Consider the following 18,351-nt stretch of genomic DNA (forward strand, 5'->3'; position numbering starts at 1 on the left):
ATAAGAGACAGCCCACGACGATCTGTCCCCAGTAAAATAACGACGGCGGGCGGCGCCGCAGCGCAGCAGGGTCCCGGCCCTGAGGTGGGGGAGGCAGCGGGAGGGGGCAGCCACGGCAGGAGCCGTCAGCGGGCGGCGGGGAGGCGGCAGCCCAGTCCCGCGCAGCACGGGTTGTGTTCGATGTTTGCTCCGATGGGATGTTTGTCCGGGTTTGGGGCCCGGGAACCAGGGATGAGCCCCACGACCCCGAGAGTGGGGTAGGAAAGCGAGTCGGGAGCAGCGACGGCTCCAGCAACAAGTACAGGGCTGTAACCGGAGGCAGCCGGGCAGGGGGTCAAACCAGGGGCTTTGGCTTTCTGCACGCCGTGCAGCACAGTGGAGAACATTGTTGCCACAGGATCCGGTGGCTGCCGGCCGCTTGCCAGCCTTCAAAGGGCACTCGAGCAAATCCATGAAACATCCCTCAGAGCTGCATTGCAGATTGTAAAATCATCTTTGATTTAAAAGTTTCAGATGTGCGGAAGGCTGGAAGCGTGTCCCCAGTGAGTACCACCATGGGCTGCTTCTGTTCATACGGGCTCCCTCGACATCGCGTTCAGCCAAAAAACAACTAAAACATGCACCTGCCCGCTGCCTCAAACTCCATTAGCAGCAGGGATACTAAGTACTCTGCAGGTGAAAAAAACCCCACAACTTCAGTTTCATATTTCACAGTGTATAAATACAGACAGTGAAGTAATGCCAGATTTGTATGAAATGCAAGCCTACTCGCTTCTAAAGGAAGAATCTATTTGCCCTTCAAGAAGGTGCTCTGAGAAGCCTGTTTTTTCTGCATTGCAGATATAGCCCCATAATTGCATCTTCTGGTGCTTCAACCTTAGGCTGAAAGACAATGCTATCAGGAACACTATTTCCTGTCTTTGCTGTAGTTGCAGTACACTCAGTTTTTGGCAGTACACTGCTTTTGCACTGGTGCCAAACCTCACAATGAATAATGTGTGTCAAACACAGCAAATTAGTGCTCAATCTAGTATGGAAATAACAAGGATCTTAAAGCACAGCACTTCTCAAACTGATGAGCTGCCCCAGAAAAAACAAACAAACAAAACAACTAAAACCACAAAAGATGAAGTATTTATAGGTATAGTCTTAGCTGAGTAAATATTAAAAATACCATTTAGAAAGCATAGTCATAGAGAAGTGTGTTGTAACAAAGGAGGAAACTGGATGCATTATTTAACAAATAGTTTTCAAACACTCAAGTACTGCTATTACAGAATAACAATACATTACTACTACTGCAAGATAGATTTCCATTCAGTCCTCTCACAACCTTTAATCTTGTGAGTGCATATAATTTTGTATTCTGGTTTTTATACAACACTCAGTTGTATTTAGATACTGGTGAAATGATCTCCAGAGAAATTACTATTGCTTAATTTCTCCTGTGTGGACCATTTTCTGGTATGTCTGAATCTGAACTTCAGTGCTATTGTCCCTCAAAATACACTTTACAACAGAAAGCCCATACTTAAAGCTCGGCATGTAACTTACCAATCGAAGCTGCAAGATGGCTCAGAGCAGGCACAGCTGGTGTCTTCAGTGTTGACTAATTTATTAAGAAATGAAAACTTGAGGGAAAGAGAAATAGCCACTTGCCACCTCAGGTGAAGAGATTTCACTAGAAGCAAACTCAGACTGATTTTTCCTAACTGGATAAAGTAACTTTTGCATACACTGTATCAAAGAATAATCAAATTGTTAAATCAAAATTCATTGTTAAAGTTTTGCTTAAGCCAGAATGAAATCAGGGCTGTTAATCTATGTTAATAAACTTTCATCACAAAAAAAAAAAAAAAAGTTTTCCATCTTAAACAATAATACAAGTGTATGTAAACCCTGCTGAAGAGATAACACAACTGAATTAACATTTAACCAACTGTGAAAGTGGAAACCTCCAGGACAGCTGAAAATTACAAGTTTTTTAAAACCTCCTCCTCAGTCTTGCCTGCTCACTGTTTTTTTTTACTTGCAAACAAAATAGTTGACTAACCCACTTAAAAGCTAATGTACTAAGAGAGAAAACATGCTGTATTCTGTCTTACTATAACCATTTTCCAAGTTACTCTGAGTTGTATAATACACTAAAATTGCATTCAAAGAACTTACCGACAGAAAGAACAAAGATTTGTTGTGAAGTTTGCAAGCATCTATTGTGAAGCATGCACTAACTTCAGTCACGTAGCTCCAGGTCTCAATACGCGACCCTGGAGACAATCATATTTTCATTTCTTCCAGGAAAATCACAGTTCAATCTTTCCCCTTTTCATAACAGAATTAATAAAGTCATTAATTACATTCCTGGCCCTCTAACACTACTTAAAACATCTCACCATTTTATTTTGCAAGATTTGGGCGCAATCCTCAGGTACAAATTCAATTAAACTGGTATTCAGTTTGCTTGGGGTTTTTTATGTCAGTTTTAGCTGAAATCAGGGTCTGTTGAGAAAGAACTCCACCTTCTTTCATTTGTTTTTAAACTTGAGTTTCATTAATTATTGACTTACACTTCTGTTTGTCTTTATTTCATTCCCAACAGGAAAGGAGAAAGGTAATTTCCCCGCTTCAGGCTTTCTAGCGACAGTTGGTATAATTAAAATGATGGACATTTTATTTTCAAAACATAGGCTGAGCAATTGTGGAATCTACAGAAAGGTAGTTTCTTATTTAAGACTGAGGCTAATTCTTATCAGGCCATTTCATCATGGACTTTAGTCTTAATTGAAACTGTTCAGTAAGATAAGACTTAACATTTAGGCTCAGAAGGCAGTACCATGATCAGAACACATTCTGTGAGCTGAATGCAGAGTGTTTTTACATAAAAATACTTCTGCTGATCTGAGGAAAATTTAATACTACTACTACTACAAAAAAAAGAAGTTTTTGCAACTGGTCTTTCTACCCGAGAATCCATTTTCATAGACAAGTATTCAATATGTGGAACATTTTGGGGTGTTAAGTTTTGTTGGTTTTGGGTTTTTTTGTTTTTTGTTTTTTTAACTAGGTCAATACAAAACCCTCATGGGACTAGCTTGATTTTAAGATTGATACTGCAGGCCTTCCTGAAGGCCTTTGTGTTGTTGCCCTCTCTGTTGCTAACTCATCATAGCTAGTGTCCTGGTTCAGCCAGGACAGAGTAAAATTTTCCCCAGCAGAGAGAGAGGGGGAAGGGATCTCCAGCCGGGTTATTCATACCATGCTGACATCAGGTCCGGGGGCGGAACCCTTTTCCTTGGTCCTTGGTTGGTACAGGAGGGAATTTTGCTTTCCGTGACCAGCTAGCAGTATTTCTCTGTATATCGTTTGTCTTGTTCACTGTTATTGCTGTTTATTGTTGTGACCATTGATACTGTTGTTATTCAGATTCTTCTATCACTCTGTTGTATTAAATTTCTTGTTATTTTAGCCGGGGTCTGTGTCTAACTTCCAGCCCGACCGGCGCAGGTGGGGGAGGGGCAACGGCCACATGGTCCCTGATCCCGGCAACGATTAAAACTTGCACAGCTAGTTAGTTTAGTTATAGGGAACAACCCTGGGTAACACAAATACTGAACTTCTATAAAAAACAAACTTAAGTAGGTCATAAATTTTCAGGCAAGATCAGAAATCATATTCTTGTCACAGGAACTTCGAAGATCAGAATCATTTGCTGTGCTTCCAGATTACTCTATGGTTACACCTTGTTCTTTGCCTTCAGCAGTTGCATTCCAGTAACTTTTTTTTAAAGTAACTGGGTACATTCTGTTTTAGATTTAGTCACATTTTCCCACCAGACACTCACTTCAACTCAGTCTTGGACATCTGTCTGTCTATAGATGTTGTAACCCTTATTTTCCCATGGCAACTAGGGCATCTGAGATAAAGGTGCCGTGAATGATGCCTTTTGTGAATCCAATCCATACCCAGCTATGCTCATTGGTCTATTTGATGGATTCAAGCAGATACATATGCCTGCAGATGTTACTTGACCCTAGACTGTCATGTCCTTTCCTCTCACAGATTTCTGAAAAAAAAAAAAAAGAAAAAAAAAGACTTGCATTCTTCAAGGTTTAACATTCATAATTTAAGAAAACCCATGCTGATGAGAACCTAGTTTCAGCACCAGTGTGACCTTGGGAGGCAAAGGTTGTGAAGGATCCTTCACATTCCAGTTATAAGCTGACTCAGCAAAGCACATTTGACAGCTCCCCAAATAGCCTGATGCGGTTAAAAAAATACCTGAGGTGACAATCTGCTTTGTTACAGGGATGTAGATTTTTAGAAGAAACCACAGGGAAGTTGGTCTCACACAAGATATTTTGTTTGGAAAGCTCTTGCACAAGAGACATACCCTAGTTTCCCAAATTACTGTATCCAGAAAAGATTTGTTCATAAGCAGACCCTCCTAACAGCAGCAGCCTTCAGAAAGCTTATAATACCTCACACTTCGGGCACTGCCTCAGCTGCGTAAGACTCGGAAAGCAAAGGCATTGCTCTTTCTATTGCTGAACCCTGGTAGTGAATACCTGTGAAGGATGCCACTGAAGAACCAGGTCACAGGTGGTCAAATCCAAATTCAACACATGACACTGAACATTCGGACAGAAACACTGCCCCAAGACATGTCAGACAGGGAAGCCATGGTTTTAATTTGAACACATGATGTATGGGCCACTTGTTAAGAAATATGAAACCCAAGGGTCTCCACAGTTATCCATATGACATCAAGACAAATGAGCATGATGCAAGGAAGAGTTTACAAATTTGACCTACTATCTTAAGCTCTTATAAGTATTTTAATCTCCAGAGGCACACTGTCCATCAGGCATATTGCCTGACAAGTATTTACTGCTACAGGCTCTCAGAGAAAAAGTTTAACTGTAACAAAAAACGGACAGCAATTCTCATCCCGTTGTACATCAAGATCAAAAAAACACTGACAGCTACAGTCAGTAGAAAAAAAGAGAAGGCATTGAAAAATATTTTAAGGTACAGATAAAAAATATTTTGTTTTAATTTTGAACACAGCCCAAAAAGCAGCATTTTCTACTTGGAAAAAGAAAAGGATTATGAAGGAAGCAGAGTATATTTACATTTCAAGTGACAAACACAATGTTCACAAGTCAAAATATTTTAATAACGAGTAATTGGGAGACATTCCCTTACTCTCTTACTGTATTTTGGACTAGCAGCTACTCTACAGATGTAAGTCAGTTCAGCATTTTGTGTGAGTTTTCTGCCTTGCAACATCAAAAGTACATACCCTTGCTCTGTAAGTCCAGCAACACAGATACAATACTGTAAATAAAATTATAGTCTTTTGCCTACTTAGAAGCCCTGTGCTGCCACACTATACTATGCAAACAAGTTACTTATGGAGTTACAGAAAGCTAGCACACTGGAAACGCTGCCTCATTCCATAGATTATACAGACTCACTTAAACTGCTAGCTTAAAAAGATTACACAAGTAATTCAGTGAAAATGTTTATGTGATAAATTAGTATTGTTTAAAGCTGGCTATAGATTAAGATACCGAACCATGACTAAACAACTTTTTGCAACAGATAAGCAATCCCAGAAATACAACTCACTTAAACCCTGTTCACAGTTAGTAAGAATATGACTTTTCATCCAGATGAAAATAATGCATGTTCAAGAACAAAATAAAATCTCTTATTAAACGGTTTGCAGAATTTATTAGGTCTTTTGTAATATACTCAATACTTTATCAAGCTAGTTGCATATAAAGTGATCTCCACCATATACATTACAATTTCTGTGCATCATCTAAAAAAAAAAAAAGTCAAAAAGTAATATTTTACAGGTTACAGTTAACTTCTAATTAGCCAAAAAGTGAACCCTTCTGCAATTTGATTTAAGACACTAACTTACACGTTGCTTCTAATCTGCAATATTTAAATTAGGTTTCACAGCAAGCTCAACCTGCATTTCAGCAAAAAGAGGTTACTGCCATCTCAACTTTTGAATTTCCATAGTTTACTACCCTAACACCTCAAAAAATTAATGTGGTGTTCACTCTAAAGATGGAAAAAGTGTATGACAATTTCCTTACAACAAAGCCTGCTCAGAATACATACGCCTCGAGAAAGTTAGGAAATTCCTCCAGTAAAAGGAATTTACCCAAATTTTACTTAGCACACTAAGTAAACTAGTATTGGATAGGACTTAAAGCAAAGGAAACTGGAAAAAAAAAGCAGATTCTAGCTGCAAGAAACACTTCCCAATTTAGAACAATCTTTAAATGGAACTCACGCAGATAATTAACAAGTAAGTTTTCTGGTATCTTCATAGGATGCTAGTTTACTGGCCAGGCACATATGCTGTAAATATACAAAGAATCCAGAGTGCTGAAATTTACACAGCACTTAAAGGATTTAACATAACAGAGGTGGGTAGGAGACAGGAAAAATATTTAACAATTTATATAAATATATTAAAATCTCAGCAAGAAACATAAAAGCCCATGCACACAAGACAGTAAACTGAGAAACATTTAAGACTTGACTTTTCCTTTCAACAGCACTGACATCTGAATTCTGGAAAGTTAACAATTTACAGTATCTTATAACAGTCTTTCTCCACACAATCTGTATGTACTGAATCATACCAACATTACACAGCACATAAACAAGCAGCAGATGCATCAAGGGAACAGGAGCTATATGCATCATGTGGCCTGCCCAGAAAAATTGTTTCTGACATAAGCAGAGATACAATCAATATAGTTAATTGTATACTGATCACTTTCAAAAGTTAATCCACGATATGGGAAAGGGGAGCTTCAGATAAAAAGTATGTACTCAGTATCAGAAGTGACAGAAGCAAAGATTTATCTTTGAAAACTGGATCCATTCTGGACTGGCCTTGATGCACATGCAGTACATTTGTTTTCAGAATGCAAGATTAGTTGGGAATGTCTGCACTAGTGTTTCTATTTCCGTATTTGTGATGGATGATCAGCAATACAACTCCTAAGAAGAAGCATATGGACCCAACAGTGATGTAAGCAATTCCCAGGAAGGGATTTTTGCCTCCCATCCACGAGATGGTGCTTAGGATCATTCTTTTTCGTCCATCAAAACTGTGTACAGGATAATCTGAAAAACATTTAGGAAAACAAGAAGCACATTTCCAAATCTAGCCTTATGTGGTCAAGCACATTACAATTTTGGGGTCATTCCACTCAGGTTCCAAATAGAAACTTCTGCCTTTGAATACTCAAAGTGCAAATATGAAACATTTAGCTGTTCTTTTAGACCAAGACTAATCTGGGCATTGTCAGTTACTCCAAGAAAAATGCCACATTAGGAGATATTAATCCCTTTTAAGGGAAGAGTAAATGCAAGACTCCATGGGTTTTTGAAAGCAGCTTTAGTAAAATTAGAGAAATCTAAATTTTAATTCTTGAATATATTTTAAAAATGTTTCTTTATGTCCATTCAGTTTTATATAAGCTTTCTACAGTTTTGCAGAGGAGGACAATACTGCAGTAGCTATTTAAAAATTATTATTAAGTCCTTTCAAATGTTAAGAATTCAGTAACTATGACAACCCTCCTTCTCTAGTCTCCTGCACTCCTACTTAAGTCTTTAGTTTGTCCAAAACAGAATGACAGACTCCTACCTGACCCACAGCTCTGGCATTTTTCTGACTTCCAAAATCAGTCTGCCCTGGATTACATATTGTCATTACACCTTGAACTTAAAGTTCTTAAATTTCTAGACTACCAACTACCTCTGTTCACTCCTTTTTTCCTATGCTTCTCAAATCCTTTCCAGCACCCAAACAATCTGATTTCCCTTTCACTATAAAGCTACTAATTCTATAAAAACTTCAACAGAAGTAAAAGTTCATAATATTCTACACAATTCTCATTACCAATTTTCAACCACAGCTCACTGCCATCTTTTTTTTAGAGATGGTAAGAAAAAAGGCTAGTTCAATTTCAACTTGCACAAATATTTATGTCTGTGTAATCCAGCTAAAGCCCTTAGCCACTTTTCAAAGGTTTTTCAAAGGATACTGTATGCAATATCCAAAGAGTATTTTCCAGCCTGTAAGGTAGGCTGCAAGTTATTCTTTCTTTCAATGAGACGATACAGTTTGCGAAATGTTGGCAGAGCAGCAGTACGCATCCACACGATGAAGTCTTCATTGATAAAGCCATTGTTGTCAGGCTCCGAGTCCAGCATATACACTGGCTTGGGCCAGTTTACAGGTTTTGTTGTGCCTAGGATTAAACAAAAATAATAACAACAAAGTGTTTCAAATACAGGACTATGGCTCATCAAAATTAATTCTAATATTACAAAAAAACATACTACCTTCTGAACAGTATGAACAGACAGGTTGGCTTGCTACCATTGCAAGACCCTAGGCTGTTTAAGAACTTTTTTTATTTTGCAGCATTTAAATAGTAGTGTATATCCATTCATTCTCATGACAGCACTGTCCATTTGCTTAAACAAATTTGCCATCCCTACACATTTATAAATAGCTAGGAAGACTTGTCTCAAAATATTACTGAGACAGTTCTCCAGTATTATGATAGCTCCTCTGCTCACTTGCTTAAGAGTTTGACTACCAATTCCTGGACCATAAGCAAATACATTATGTACAATATTTCAGATGATGCCATACTAATGATTTTGATAATTTTGTTGGAAATACAATTCTACACTGCATTAGGGTAAAGTATCTTGTTTTCCATGGGTAGCATCACATTGGTAACATGTAATTTGGCTGTGACTAAGCAAGAAACCCACACCAGGTTAAAATTGGTATTATTATATACCTTGCATAAACAAACACACACACCCCCCATAGTGCCCTGAGGAAATTTATTTTCAGACATTAGCAGCCAAAGAAAACTTTGATTTACCAAACTTTATTTAACCTAACAAGTGAGAGTCATCAGTCACTTCTAATCACAAAAAAGAAAGTTTTTCAGAAAACTCTGCACAACCTAGCAGCAGAAACATTTAAGTGAAAATTCCATATGAAGAGTTTGAAAAGTTCTGCAGTTGTTTATCAAGTGAAATCCAAGCATTATGGGAATTGTAACAGTTTTGGCTGGGATGGACGTACATTTCTTCATAGTAGCTTCTATCCTGCTGTATTTTGGATTTGTGATGAAAATGGTGTTGATAACACACTGATGTTTTATTTATTGCTGAACAGTGCTTACACAGCCTCAGGGCCTTTTCTGCTCCTCAGACTGCCCTGCCAGTGCACGGGCTGAGGGTGCACAAGACTTTGGGAGGGGACACAGCTGGGACAAAGGGATCCCATACCATATGACATCGTGTTCAACAATAAAACTGGGCAGGTAGAGGTAGGCAGGGCCTGACATTGCTCAGGGACTCAGCGGTGAACAATTTTCTTTTGCATCAGTTGTTTTTCCTGGATTTAATTTTCCTCTCTGTTGCTTGTTTTTGTTTGTTTATTTTCTTACAATGTTGGGGTGGCGTTTTTTTTTCCACTTTTAAACTGTCTGTACCTCAACCCACCAGTTTTCTCACTGTTACCCTTTTGATTCTCCCCCCATCCCACTGGGCAGAGGCACAGTTAGTGAGCGGCTGTGTGGTGCTTAGTTGCCAGCTGGGGTTAAACCCCAACAGCAGTGCATATATTAAGCTTTTCCCAGTATTCAAGGTGAAAAAACAAATCAGAAATTAATAATAATAATTACAGTAAAGATAAAAACCAAACAATTTAATGTGAAATTTGCAACTTTTATTATTTAAAGACAACCTTTCTAGATACATACCAGAGTAGTCCTTAGCTTGGATTTCTTCAGGAAACACAATGTTTTTAATTAGCACATTCAGTAATATGCTGTCAGTGAGGTAAAACTCACTGGAATCAAAATGCATTTCAGTGTTTTGTTATTCTTAAAATTTCACATCCTCTTTTTTTTTTTTTTTTTTTACCTTGGAAAAGTGCAGTTAAGTTATTTCCATCTCCTGTAGGATTCCTGAACTTTACATTTTTATCTGTCCACCACGCAATGCCTTTTTTAATCAAGGTAATAGGAATCCTTGTGTCATTATCAATGCGGTATAATTCCAATGTATCTAAAGAGAAAATTCAATTAGAAAACCAGCTGAAGAAACTTTCATTAGACAGATGATCCTGATAGGCAGCAAAACAATTACCTCCAGGAGAAACAAAACAAAAGAACTGGACAAGCATTTTTTACCCACCTGACAGTCACAAGCTGTTCTGAATCCACGTGTATTACATAGCAGCATATTATCCATATATGATTATCTATGTTTCTACTCCACAGCAGTAACAGCTTCTCACAAGAGGTATTTCCATCCTTTGTACACTATCAGATTAAACTAATTCTCATAGCAATTTTGAAAAAAGTAACAGCAGTACAATTTTTTTTTTTTTTCTGAACAATGAAAATGTGTTAATTCAAACCAAAAAAGCCCATGATGTCTTGGAATAATTTGCAATGTGACACAAAACATTTGCTAGATCACAAAAAAATCTAAAAGTGTTACCATACCATTAAACATACTGTTGGCAATAGCTCCACAAGGAGCAATCGGTTTGTCCTCATTTATGCGGTAAGGCTCACATTCCTTACTTGGATTCTGACAGAAAGAAAAAAAGGCAGGTGAGTCTGTGCTAGTTTCTTCAACTAACCTGTTATTCACTACAGTACCTCAATAACGTGCAACATCTTAAGTGTAACACAAAACAGTATTTTCACAAGTCAGGTTATTTACAAATACTTCAGCATTCAGTAATAGTTAGCATGATTGTTTTTTCTTCTACAAGCAGTAATAAAATCTAAATAAAATGTGAATAAAATGAGAATCCCATCATGGTCACACTAAGGCTTTTCTTGGAAGCTATTGAAACTTTTATCTTTTAATAGAAACCATTTTCCAACGTGAAGTTCTCAAATATTCTTTTATTAAAGGTGATGCATACTTTAAAAAACCCCACAATGTTATAGAAAATAAGACTAGTAAGAAACCAAGTGTAACATAAAACATGCAAGACCTCCAACAGCATGCCAAAAATGCAAGCAGAAAAAGGCCTCCCCAAAACCCTGTGTCAGTCATCAGATATAGCCTCCTGAAACTCTCCCCTTTTTTAAAGTTTACATGTAAAAAGGGAGAATCACTCTTGTTGGAGCAAGAACCCAACAGTATTTCCACTCCTCATAAAAATTAGGAAGAGGAGAGGTCTGGCCCTAAACATTACACAGTGCCTTGAACAGAATACACAGTACTGTTATCTTCCACTATCACTGACGTTCAATATTGAACCAGCATCTAGAAAAATGGATGCATTTAGCTGCAATATCCAAACCAAATGCTACGTAACCAAATATTCTTTATACTGAAAACAAAAAATTCAGGTAGAATGGATACAGATACACACTACTGACTGAAGATAAGAGTTTAAAACTATCACTTCGCAAATTTGAAGTACTACATTGCTGTCTGCTTAATGAAATTATTAACATGAAGTTTTACAGTATTACGCAATTACTTTCTATAAACAAAATATGAATTCCTTATGGTTTTCTTCTGTTATGCAAAAATTCTACTACCTCATGACACTACATTGCTATGTGGCAATGTATGCAATAGTCCAGAATTAGCTGCTTATTAATATCCAGTGAATACCTACAAGTAGTGAACTGTTATCTCCATTTAGTTGGCTGTCATCTCGAGATTTCACGTAACGACGATGATTTTGATAGAAGTTGGAAAGTCCATAATACATGAATACATTGCTCTACAAGAAGCAAGATGGGGCAAGAGATGTTTTCAATCACATAAAGCATAAATTTTAACCTCTTAAACTCTGTTTAATTTACAGCAACATTCATAAATCGAAGCCTCAATCCTTTCTTCACACTCAGTACATAAGAATGCTATCCTAACATAAGCTGGCATCCTGAAGTCAAATAGTATAATCATGCCCATAAACTATCAGAATGATACTCACCAGCACTAACCCCAACACCTATCTTATCCTATGTTAAACCCATAAGCCTCATTATTTGCCTCAAATTTGTCAAAAAGCACTTATCTGGTATTTCCAATTCTCACTGAAACAAGTTTCTGTAAACCATGCAGGAATAGCTTATCTAATAATCAACTATATGACATATATGATAAAATCTAAATGTGTAAAATACAAGCATTCCATTTAATGTTGTACCTTTCCTGATAAACAAAGGCATTAAAAACCATCTCATCCCTGCTACTGAAAAGCCACATAAAAATCAGATTCAAGTTCACAGACTAAAAGTAATCCTTTAAAGTAGAAAAAATCCCCAAAACTTAAGTGATACAGCTTTCATATAAATTATGAAAGAAACCCTATAAACTGTTCTAATTTCACTTTGCAAACAGGTTAACATACCTCAAATGAATGTTCCAGTGTGAAATTGATGGTGCAAGTACAAGGTGTTGTGCTGTCCCAGGACACATTTAAACATTTGTTGCAAGGACTAGAAGGCTCTGTTCCTGTATAGTCAATCTAGAACAGAAAAAAAGTCATTCATTTACAATGGAAGAGTAAAGAAAATTTATAAGCCAGAGAGTTGACATGGCACTTATTTTGCAATCTTATTACACCTCAACTCCAAAAGCCCATTCAGGGCTATTTGATGATCTCAAGAGGTCCCTTCCAACCTAAATGATTTTGTAATTATGTCTACATGCTTGATTTCAGCCTCAAACAAATTTAAGCCCATTACTGCTGGAGAAAACAAACAAACAAACAAAAACACACACCAAAACACAAACAGATACTCCAGACATCCTGATGTTTCAAGCAGCCACTATATGACAAGCAGATCTGAGCTTTTCTATGCTCTCCAGAGAGGTTACATTTTTAAAAGTCTAGGTATTGAATAAAAAAGGTCTGCATTAGCAAAATTGCTTAACTGACCATTTTTTGCCATCTAATTAATCAGAAAACTTAAAAAAAAAAAAATTAAAAATCACTTAATTCCCAAGAACTGTCCTAAAATAGGGAAGATGAAGACACTAGTGCTGTTTTGCCAGAAATGGCAAATAGATGGACAAGAAAGATGATCAGTGTTACTCTGGCTTATACAATATTATCTGTCTTTAATAGTGTTGCTCAAAAAAAAGGCAGTATTTGAAATCTATACATTCAGGCTACCTGGACAGTACACATAATATACCCTTAGCAGCTATGAGCTTACCCTGCTACTCAAGCCAACTGGTCACTTGACCACATTAGTTCTCTTTCACATAGAGTTCCAGCATGTGAACGGCAGGAAATAATTAACTTGGGCTCAGCAGGCTAGGTCCAAGCATAGCCAGAGAAGGCTTCCATCTGCCTATAAATTTCTACACTTACTGTGAACCTCCTGTTCAGAATTTAGGCTCAGATCGGTGTAACAAATACCAAGTTATGGCAACAAACTGTTTAACAGCAATATCATTTAAACAGTAACACCTATATAGTTTTAGGAAAGGTTGCTGCAAATGGTTTGCCCTGATTTATGCTTGTAATGAAAGACATTATCAAGAATTAGGACATATCATAAATCACACTAATACCTGTATTAAGGTTAGCTAAAACAAGCACGCAGTTTCAAGGTTCAGGAAACAAATGAAGCCTATTTTCTTCTCAATCTTCTTCAAGGTTTCCCTTCCTGCAATTTTTTCAATATCTACGAAGCCGCAACCCTTCCCTTGGCACTTTTATCACTATCTGCTCTGCTGCCAGATTTCTGAGACATGAGACCTACACCTTGACAAGCCTAGCTGAAACAAGACAGCTTCAGAAGCTATTAGCTGGCAGAGAAGGGATCAGATAATCTTTGCTTCCTTAGCTGAACAAGATATTCTGTTTATGCTGATCTAGAAATAGCACTATGGCAGCAGTCCTGAACAGCTCTGCTGAGCTACAGCAGACCACCACTGCTCTTAACAAACAATGCGTCTCATTTGTTCATCAGTGGGTTCTTTTTCCTGCTAGAATAAGCTTAAGCAAGCATTTCTTTTAGAAAGGACTTAAAACTCCATATCCTGAGCTAGTTCTCCAGTGTGTGGACAAGTTTTAGATCCGAAACAAACTCAAATACTCCAAGGTTGCAAAAAATCTAAAGACTTTACTTTTAAAAATAGAATTGACTAAATTCTGTGGAGCATGAAATTGATGTATACTGAAACAGAACCATGCTTCTCACCAGTGCTATCACCTTCAACGCTACCCAAGAGCTTCCCCGTACAGTAAGTGCCAACACATGTGGTGTTTTTTGCATCCACATTTACAAGTTACATTCAACAGAGGGCTTATTTAAAGGGATAGAAGTATCTGTCTTCGTTTCTTGACAAAATAGTGAAACCAGAACTTTGAGAATTGAAGGCCTGACTTTGGGGTCCACAGCAGAAACCTGCCTGACCCAGCAATCTGTCCGCAGGGATCAGCCAGCAGCTGAGTACGACAAAGCCACACAGTGAGCCCTTCCCAGCAACCCGTACATCCAAGTTACCCAGCACCAATGGCTCTTCAGGCTGTTGATGTCTTTCTCAGTAGATTTACATGTTTGCAGTATAGAAATAATGTAACTATTGCATATACATATTCTCCAAATCATTTATGATTTTGTAGACTTCATACACTGTCACACATTTATCCTACTCTGCTTGGCCACTTCTTGTATAAAATCCCATAACTCTGGTCCTCTTTGCTATCCCTCTCTGTAGGTTTTAAGCTTTGTATCAATTTTGAGATGGGGCTACTGGAACAGCACACAACACTGAAGATGTATGCAACAGTAAACCACTTTCCTTCAGTTCTTCATTCCTAGTCATGCCTTAAAAGTCTGTCTGGTGTTTTAACTACAATTACGCATTTCACAGCAGCAGTCACAGCATGAATATATCTTCCCTACACAATGGTTTGGATATTCCTCAGTTCTAATCACATATTAATATGCTCTGTCAATGCTTCTTATCCATTCTAAAAAAGAAAATAAATCAGAAAATACAGAACTCTTTCATCCTTTAGGAACAAGACAAAAAGACATTTACACAGCTAATTCTCATTTTCCACCCAAATGAACTATTTTTCATTACAAATCCAAGATAAGTAGCTGTTTATACCCTTTGAAACAGCGAGAAAATGTTATAGAAAAAAAACACAAAACCCCACTACAATTCTAGTACACTTAAGCTGTTGGAAATCTTCCACATTTGAATTCAAGAGCGCTTATAAAGGAAATCAATGGAAAAGCTACATTTTGCTGCTCAGTCCTTGCACCCATATGAGAACTGTACAGTTCACAGAGGTATTAAAATATCTAGTTCCAGGAAAGGGTGATTTGAACTGTACATAAATATGTATTTCAGGGGCATAAGTTATACATCCTATTCAATTCCAATACACTAAGTTTACAGGCAACTATATATATACATATATGCGCACGCATACACTTAACAAGTATGCTATTGTCTAGGACGTAGGTGTAAATAACTACCTCTGTTTCCTCCTCTGATTAAATTTTTAAAAGAGCTTAGTCACTGCACCTAGCTTCTAGATGTCTTGTCTCCCAGAGCTAAATTTACAGCTATTTGTGAATAACTTTTGGAGGTTACCAGCAAAAGCCAGCATACTAAGCAGGAACATATCTCAGCTAACTATAAAGGTGACAGCAGTGTCTTAAACTGCATCCCTCACTGGTGTTCAGAGCCCAAATGCTGGTTTGTAAAATGCTTCATCTACATTTTGTTGCTGCAACTGTAAAGCCTTTTTTGGTTTAAACTTTTTTCTAAAATTCAGCTGCCTTTAGAATGATATCACTCACAGATTTTCTGCCTTATAACACTTAAGAAAACATGCATGAGGAACAGAGAGCAAATGCCAAGTTTCTCTATTGTTATTGGCATACCCCGAATGTCTGATCATACTCTCAGAAGTCAAGAACTCTGTCCCTCTTGTCTTCATGAAAGCCTAATGATCTGACTGGAGAGAGCTTCACGTGAGGTGGATGGTACAAGACTGAACCCACACAAACAAACGAATGAAACCCTTTCTGATCTTGAAATTAGAAAGGGTAGAAGGCCAGCACCTCCCAACTGGTTTCCAAATGGCTATGACTGCTTTACATAGGCAATCTGATCCTGTAGGGGAGCATTGGTCATGCTCCCAGCTCACCTATGGATTTGCGTACTGCACATTAGGTAGGAACACCTAGTTTTTGGCTCCTACTGGAACTTACAGGAATACATGACTGAGCTGCTAAGCAATAATAGTAAGTCAAATTCTGTATATGCATACAGCAGCAATACAGGCACAAGAAGTTGCTTACATTTTCAGACTCATGAAACTCTGATACATTTCCTGTCCTTATAGATCAACACAGATCTGGTCATAATGAAAAATAAGATATATTTATCCAATTATATTTATCTTATACTCATTTTGATCTAAGACTTTGTATTGCTTTACTATAGAAATGGCTATTTTAAATGCAATTGTCAAAAACCCAAGGTTTTTTTTACTTCTCTCCTGTTGAAAACATGTGATTTTATTTACCTTAAATATGACTATGTCATTTTAAAAGTCCACATGCCCATGATAACTTGGCAATATTTTCCAAAGTACTTTTGTCAATTTGCAAACATTTTGTATATCCTCAAACCCTGACAAAAGAAGCAATTACTCTTCAAATGTATGCTTACATACAACATTTGGACACTAAAATACACTTCAGCTTTGGTTTTTTCACTTCTGCTTTTCTCCTTCAGTAGGATTTTAGTTCTTAACATAAAAGGAAAGTGAACCTTAAAATTGGTTTTACTGTAATACTGTTTGCATTTTAACAGAAATATGACAATATAATACCATTCATTGTCTGCCTCAGGATTTCTTTAGTTAATTGGAATTCATTGCCACATTGCTACCACTAGCCAAGCCACTGTCTTGAACACTATTTGAAAGTGACATCTTAGTCTAACAAGTATCATTATTTGATCCACAAAAATTCATATTCTCCAATACAGCAATCCAACAAACAACTACACTATCTTTTTTTTCCTGCAATCAATCTTGGTCCTATTAGCCAAAACTAATCATACTCGTCAGTTTGCTTTCTAGGGTTGTTACTAAGCCCTTTGGGTTGTTTCCTTAAAACACAAAGTGATTCTGGTATCAAATGGACCTAACTGTGATATACAGTTTAGTTTTCGGTTAACGCTCAGCAACTTTTCACAGCGGTGGTGTGGTTAATTATTAGATGTAAATAACTCAGTTTTTGCAAGTATAATTAGAAAAAGCCACACTCTTCGATCTTTCTTTCTAAGTTTATTCCAGACACCCTGGTCTCCCACAGACCATCTAAAATGTCAAATCGTTAGTGCACACTACGAACTATACCAATATACATTCACCGCAGAGTTTTGTCCCGAAACTACAATTATTTTGAAACATTTAAAGATAATCTATTGCCACAAGCTATCCCAAGGATGATGCAAGAACTTTCTGTACTACTGAGAACAAAACTTGCGTTGGGCTGTGTCAATAAATACCGGCAATAACGTCCCTGAAAGTTTGCTCAGGAGCACTGGCAAGGCTGACAGGAAGGCTCCAATCTGCGCGGAGGATACTCTGTAAACTCAACGTCTCCTCAGGGTAATTAATGGATGGTTTGTTAAGAGTACAAACGTTAAACTGAATCGGAACAGCCAGGGCGAGGTGTCCGTTCACCACAGAACCCACGAAAGCCTTTACTTGCCGCCGAGCACCAGCGGAGAGACGGCAGCAGGTTTCGCAAGGAGGGGCCAGCCGCCTACGGGAAGGCGATCCCTGACATGGCTCGCTCGGCCCGGCGCCCCCCAAGCGGCCTCCGGGGGCTTCCGCATCACCATCCTGCCCGGGCGCACGACCAGGCCCAGGCCCAGGCCCAGGCCGCCGCCGGCCGCTGCCCCCCGAGCGGCTGGCGGGAGAAGCCTGTGAGTGTCCCCCGCCCCCCTGCGCACCTCGTACTCGCGGATGTTGTTGGAGGTGACGAAGATGCCGATGCCGATGGGGATGAAGATGAGGCCGATGATGAAGAAGGCCGGCAGCACCGTGCCCGCCGTCAGGATGGGCTGCCAGGCCGGCAGCCGCTGCTGCTTGAACGCCGTGTTATCGGGCTTGCGGGTCTTCACGGCCCCGCCGCCTGGCACCCCGACGCCGCCCGAGGGGTGCCCGTCCGCCTCCTCCTTCACGCTATAGTTCACCGCCATGGCGCGGCGCGGTGCGGCCCGATCCGATCCGACCCGACCCGATCC

At 38.6% G+C, this 18,351-nt stretch overlaps 2 protein-coding genes and 1 long non-coding RNA gene across 3 annotated transcripts in view; all 3 read right to left on the reverse strand.

Annotated features, from left to right (window-relative positions):
- LOC113477638 (cytochrome c oxidase subunit 7A2, mitochondrial) overlaps positions 1-386 on the reverse strand; it is a 3,855-nt gene extending 3,469 nt beyond the window's left edge. Inside the window, exon 1 of the mRNA XM_026844077.1 lies at positions 169-386. Coding sequence (XP_026699878.1) covers positions 169-386 — 218 coding nt within the window. The remainder of the gene's footprint in view (positions 1-168) is intronic.
- A 2,665-nt stretch (positions 387-3,051) lies between these two features.
- On the reverse strand, positions 3,052-5,069 carry LOC113477804. Its single transcript, XR_003397975.1, has 2 exons — positions 3,557-5,069; positions 3,052-3,169 (listed from the first exon to the last, which is right to left on the reverse strand). It is a non-coding gene; the product is annotated as an uncharacterized LOC113477804 (long non-coding RNA).
- Positions 5,070-6,414: 1,345 nt separating this feature from the next.
- On the reverse strand, positions 6,415-18,345 carry TMEM30A (transmembrane protein 30A). Its single transcript, XM_026844433.1, has 7 exons — positions 18,058-18,345; positions 12,461-12,577; positions 11,720-11,827; positions 10,581-10,668; positions 9,994-10,137; positions 8,085-8,291; positions 6,415-7,158 (listed from the first exon to the last, which is right to left on the reverse strand). Exons 1-7 carry the CDS (start codon positions 18,304-18,306, stop codon positions 6,965-6,967), a joined length of 1,107 nt encoding a protein of 368 aa, XP_026700234.1. The 5' UTR covers positions 18,307-18,345; the 3' UTR covers positions 6,415-6,964.
- Positions 18,346-18,351: the final 6 nt, after the last annotated feature.

Source organism: Athene cunicularia (assembly GCF_003259725.1).
Source record: "Athene cunicularia isolate RWA chromosome 3 unlocalized genomic scaffold, athCun1 chr3_part1, whole genome shotgun sequence".
In the NCBI taxonomy this organism is placed as follows: domain Eukaryota; kingdom Metazoa; phylum Chordata; class Aves; order Strigiformes; family Strigidae; genus Athene; species Athene cunicularia.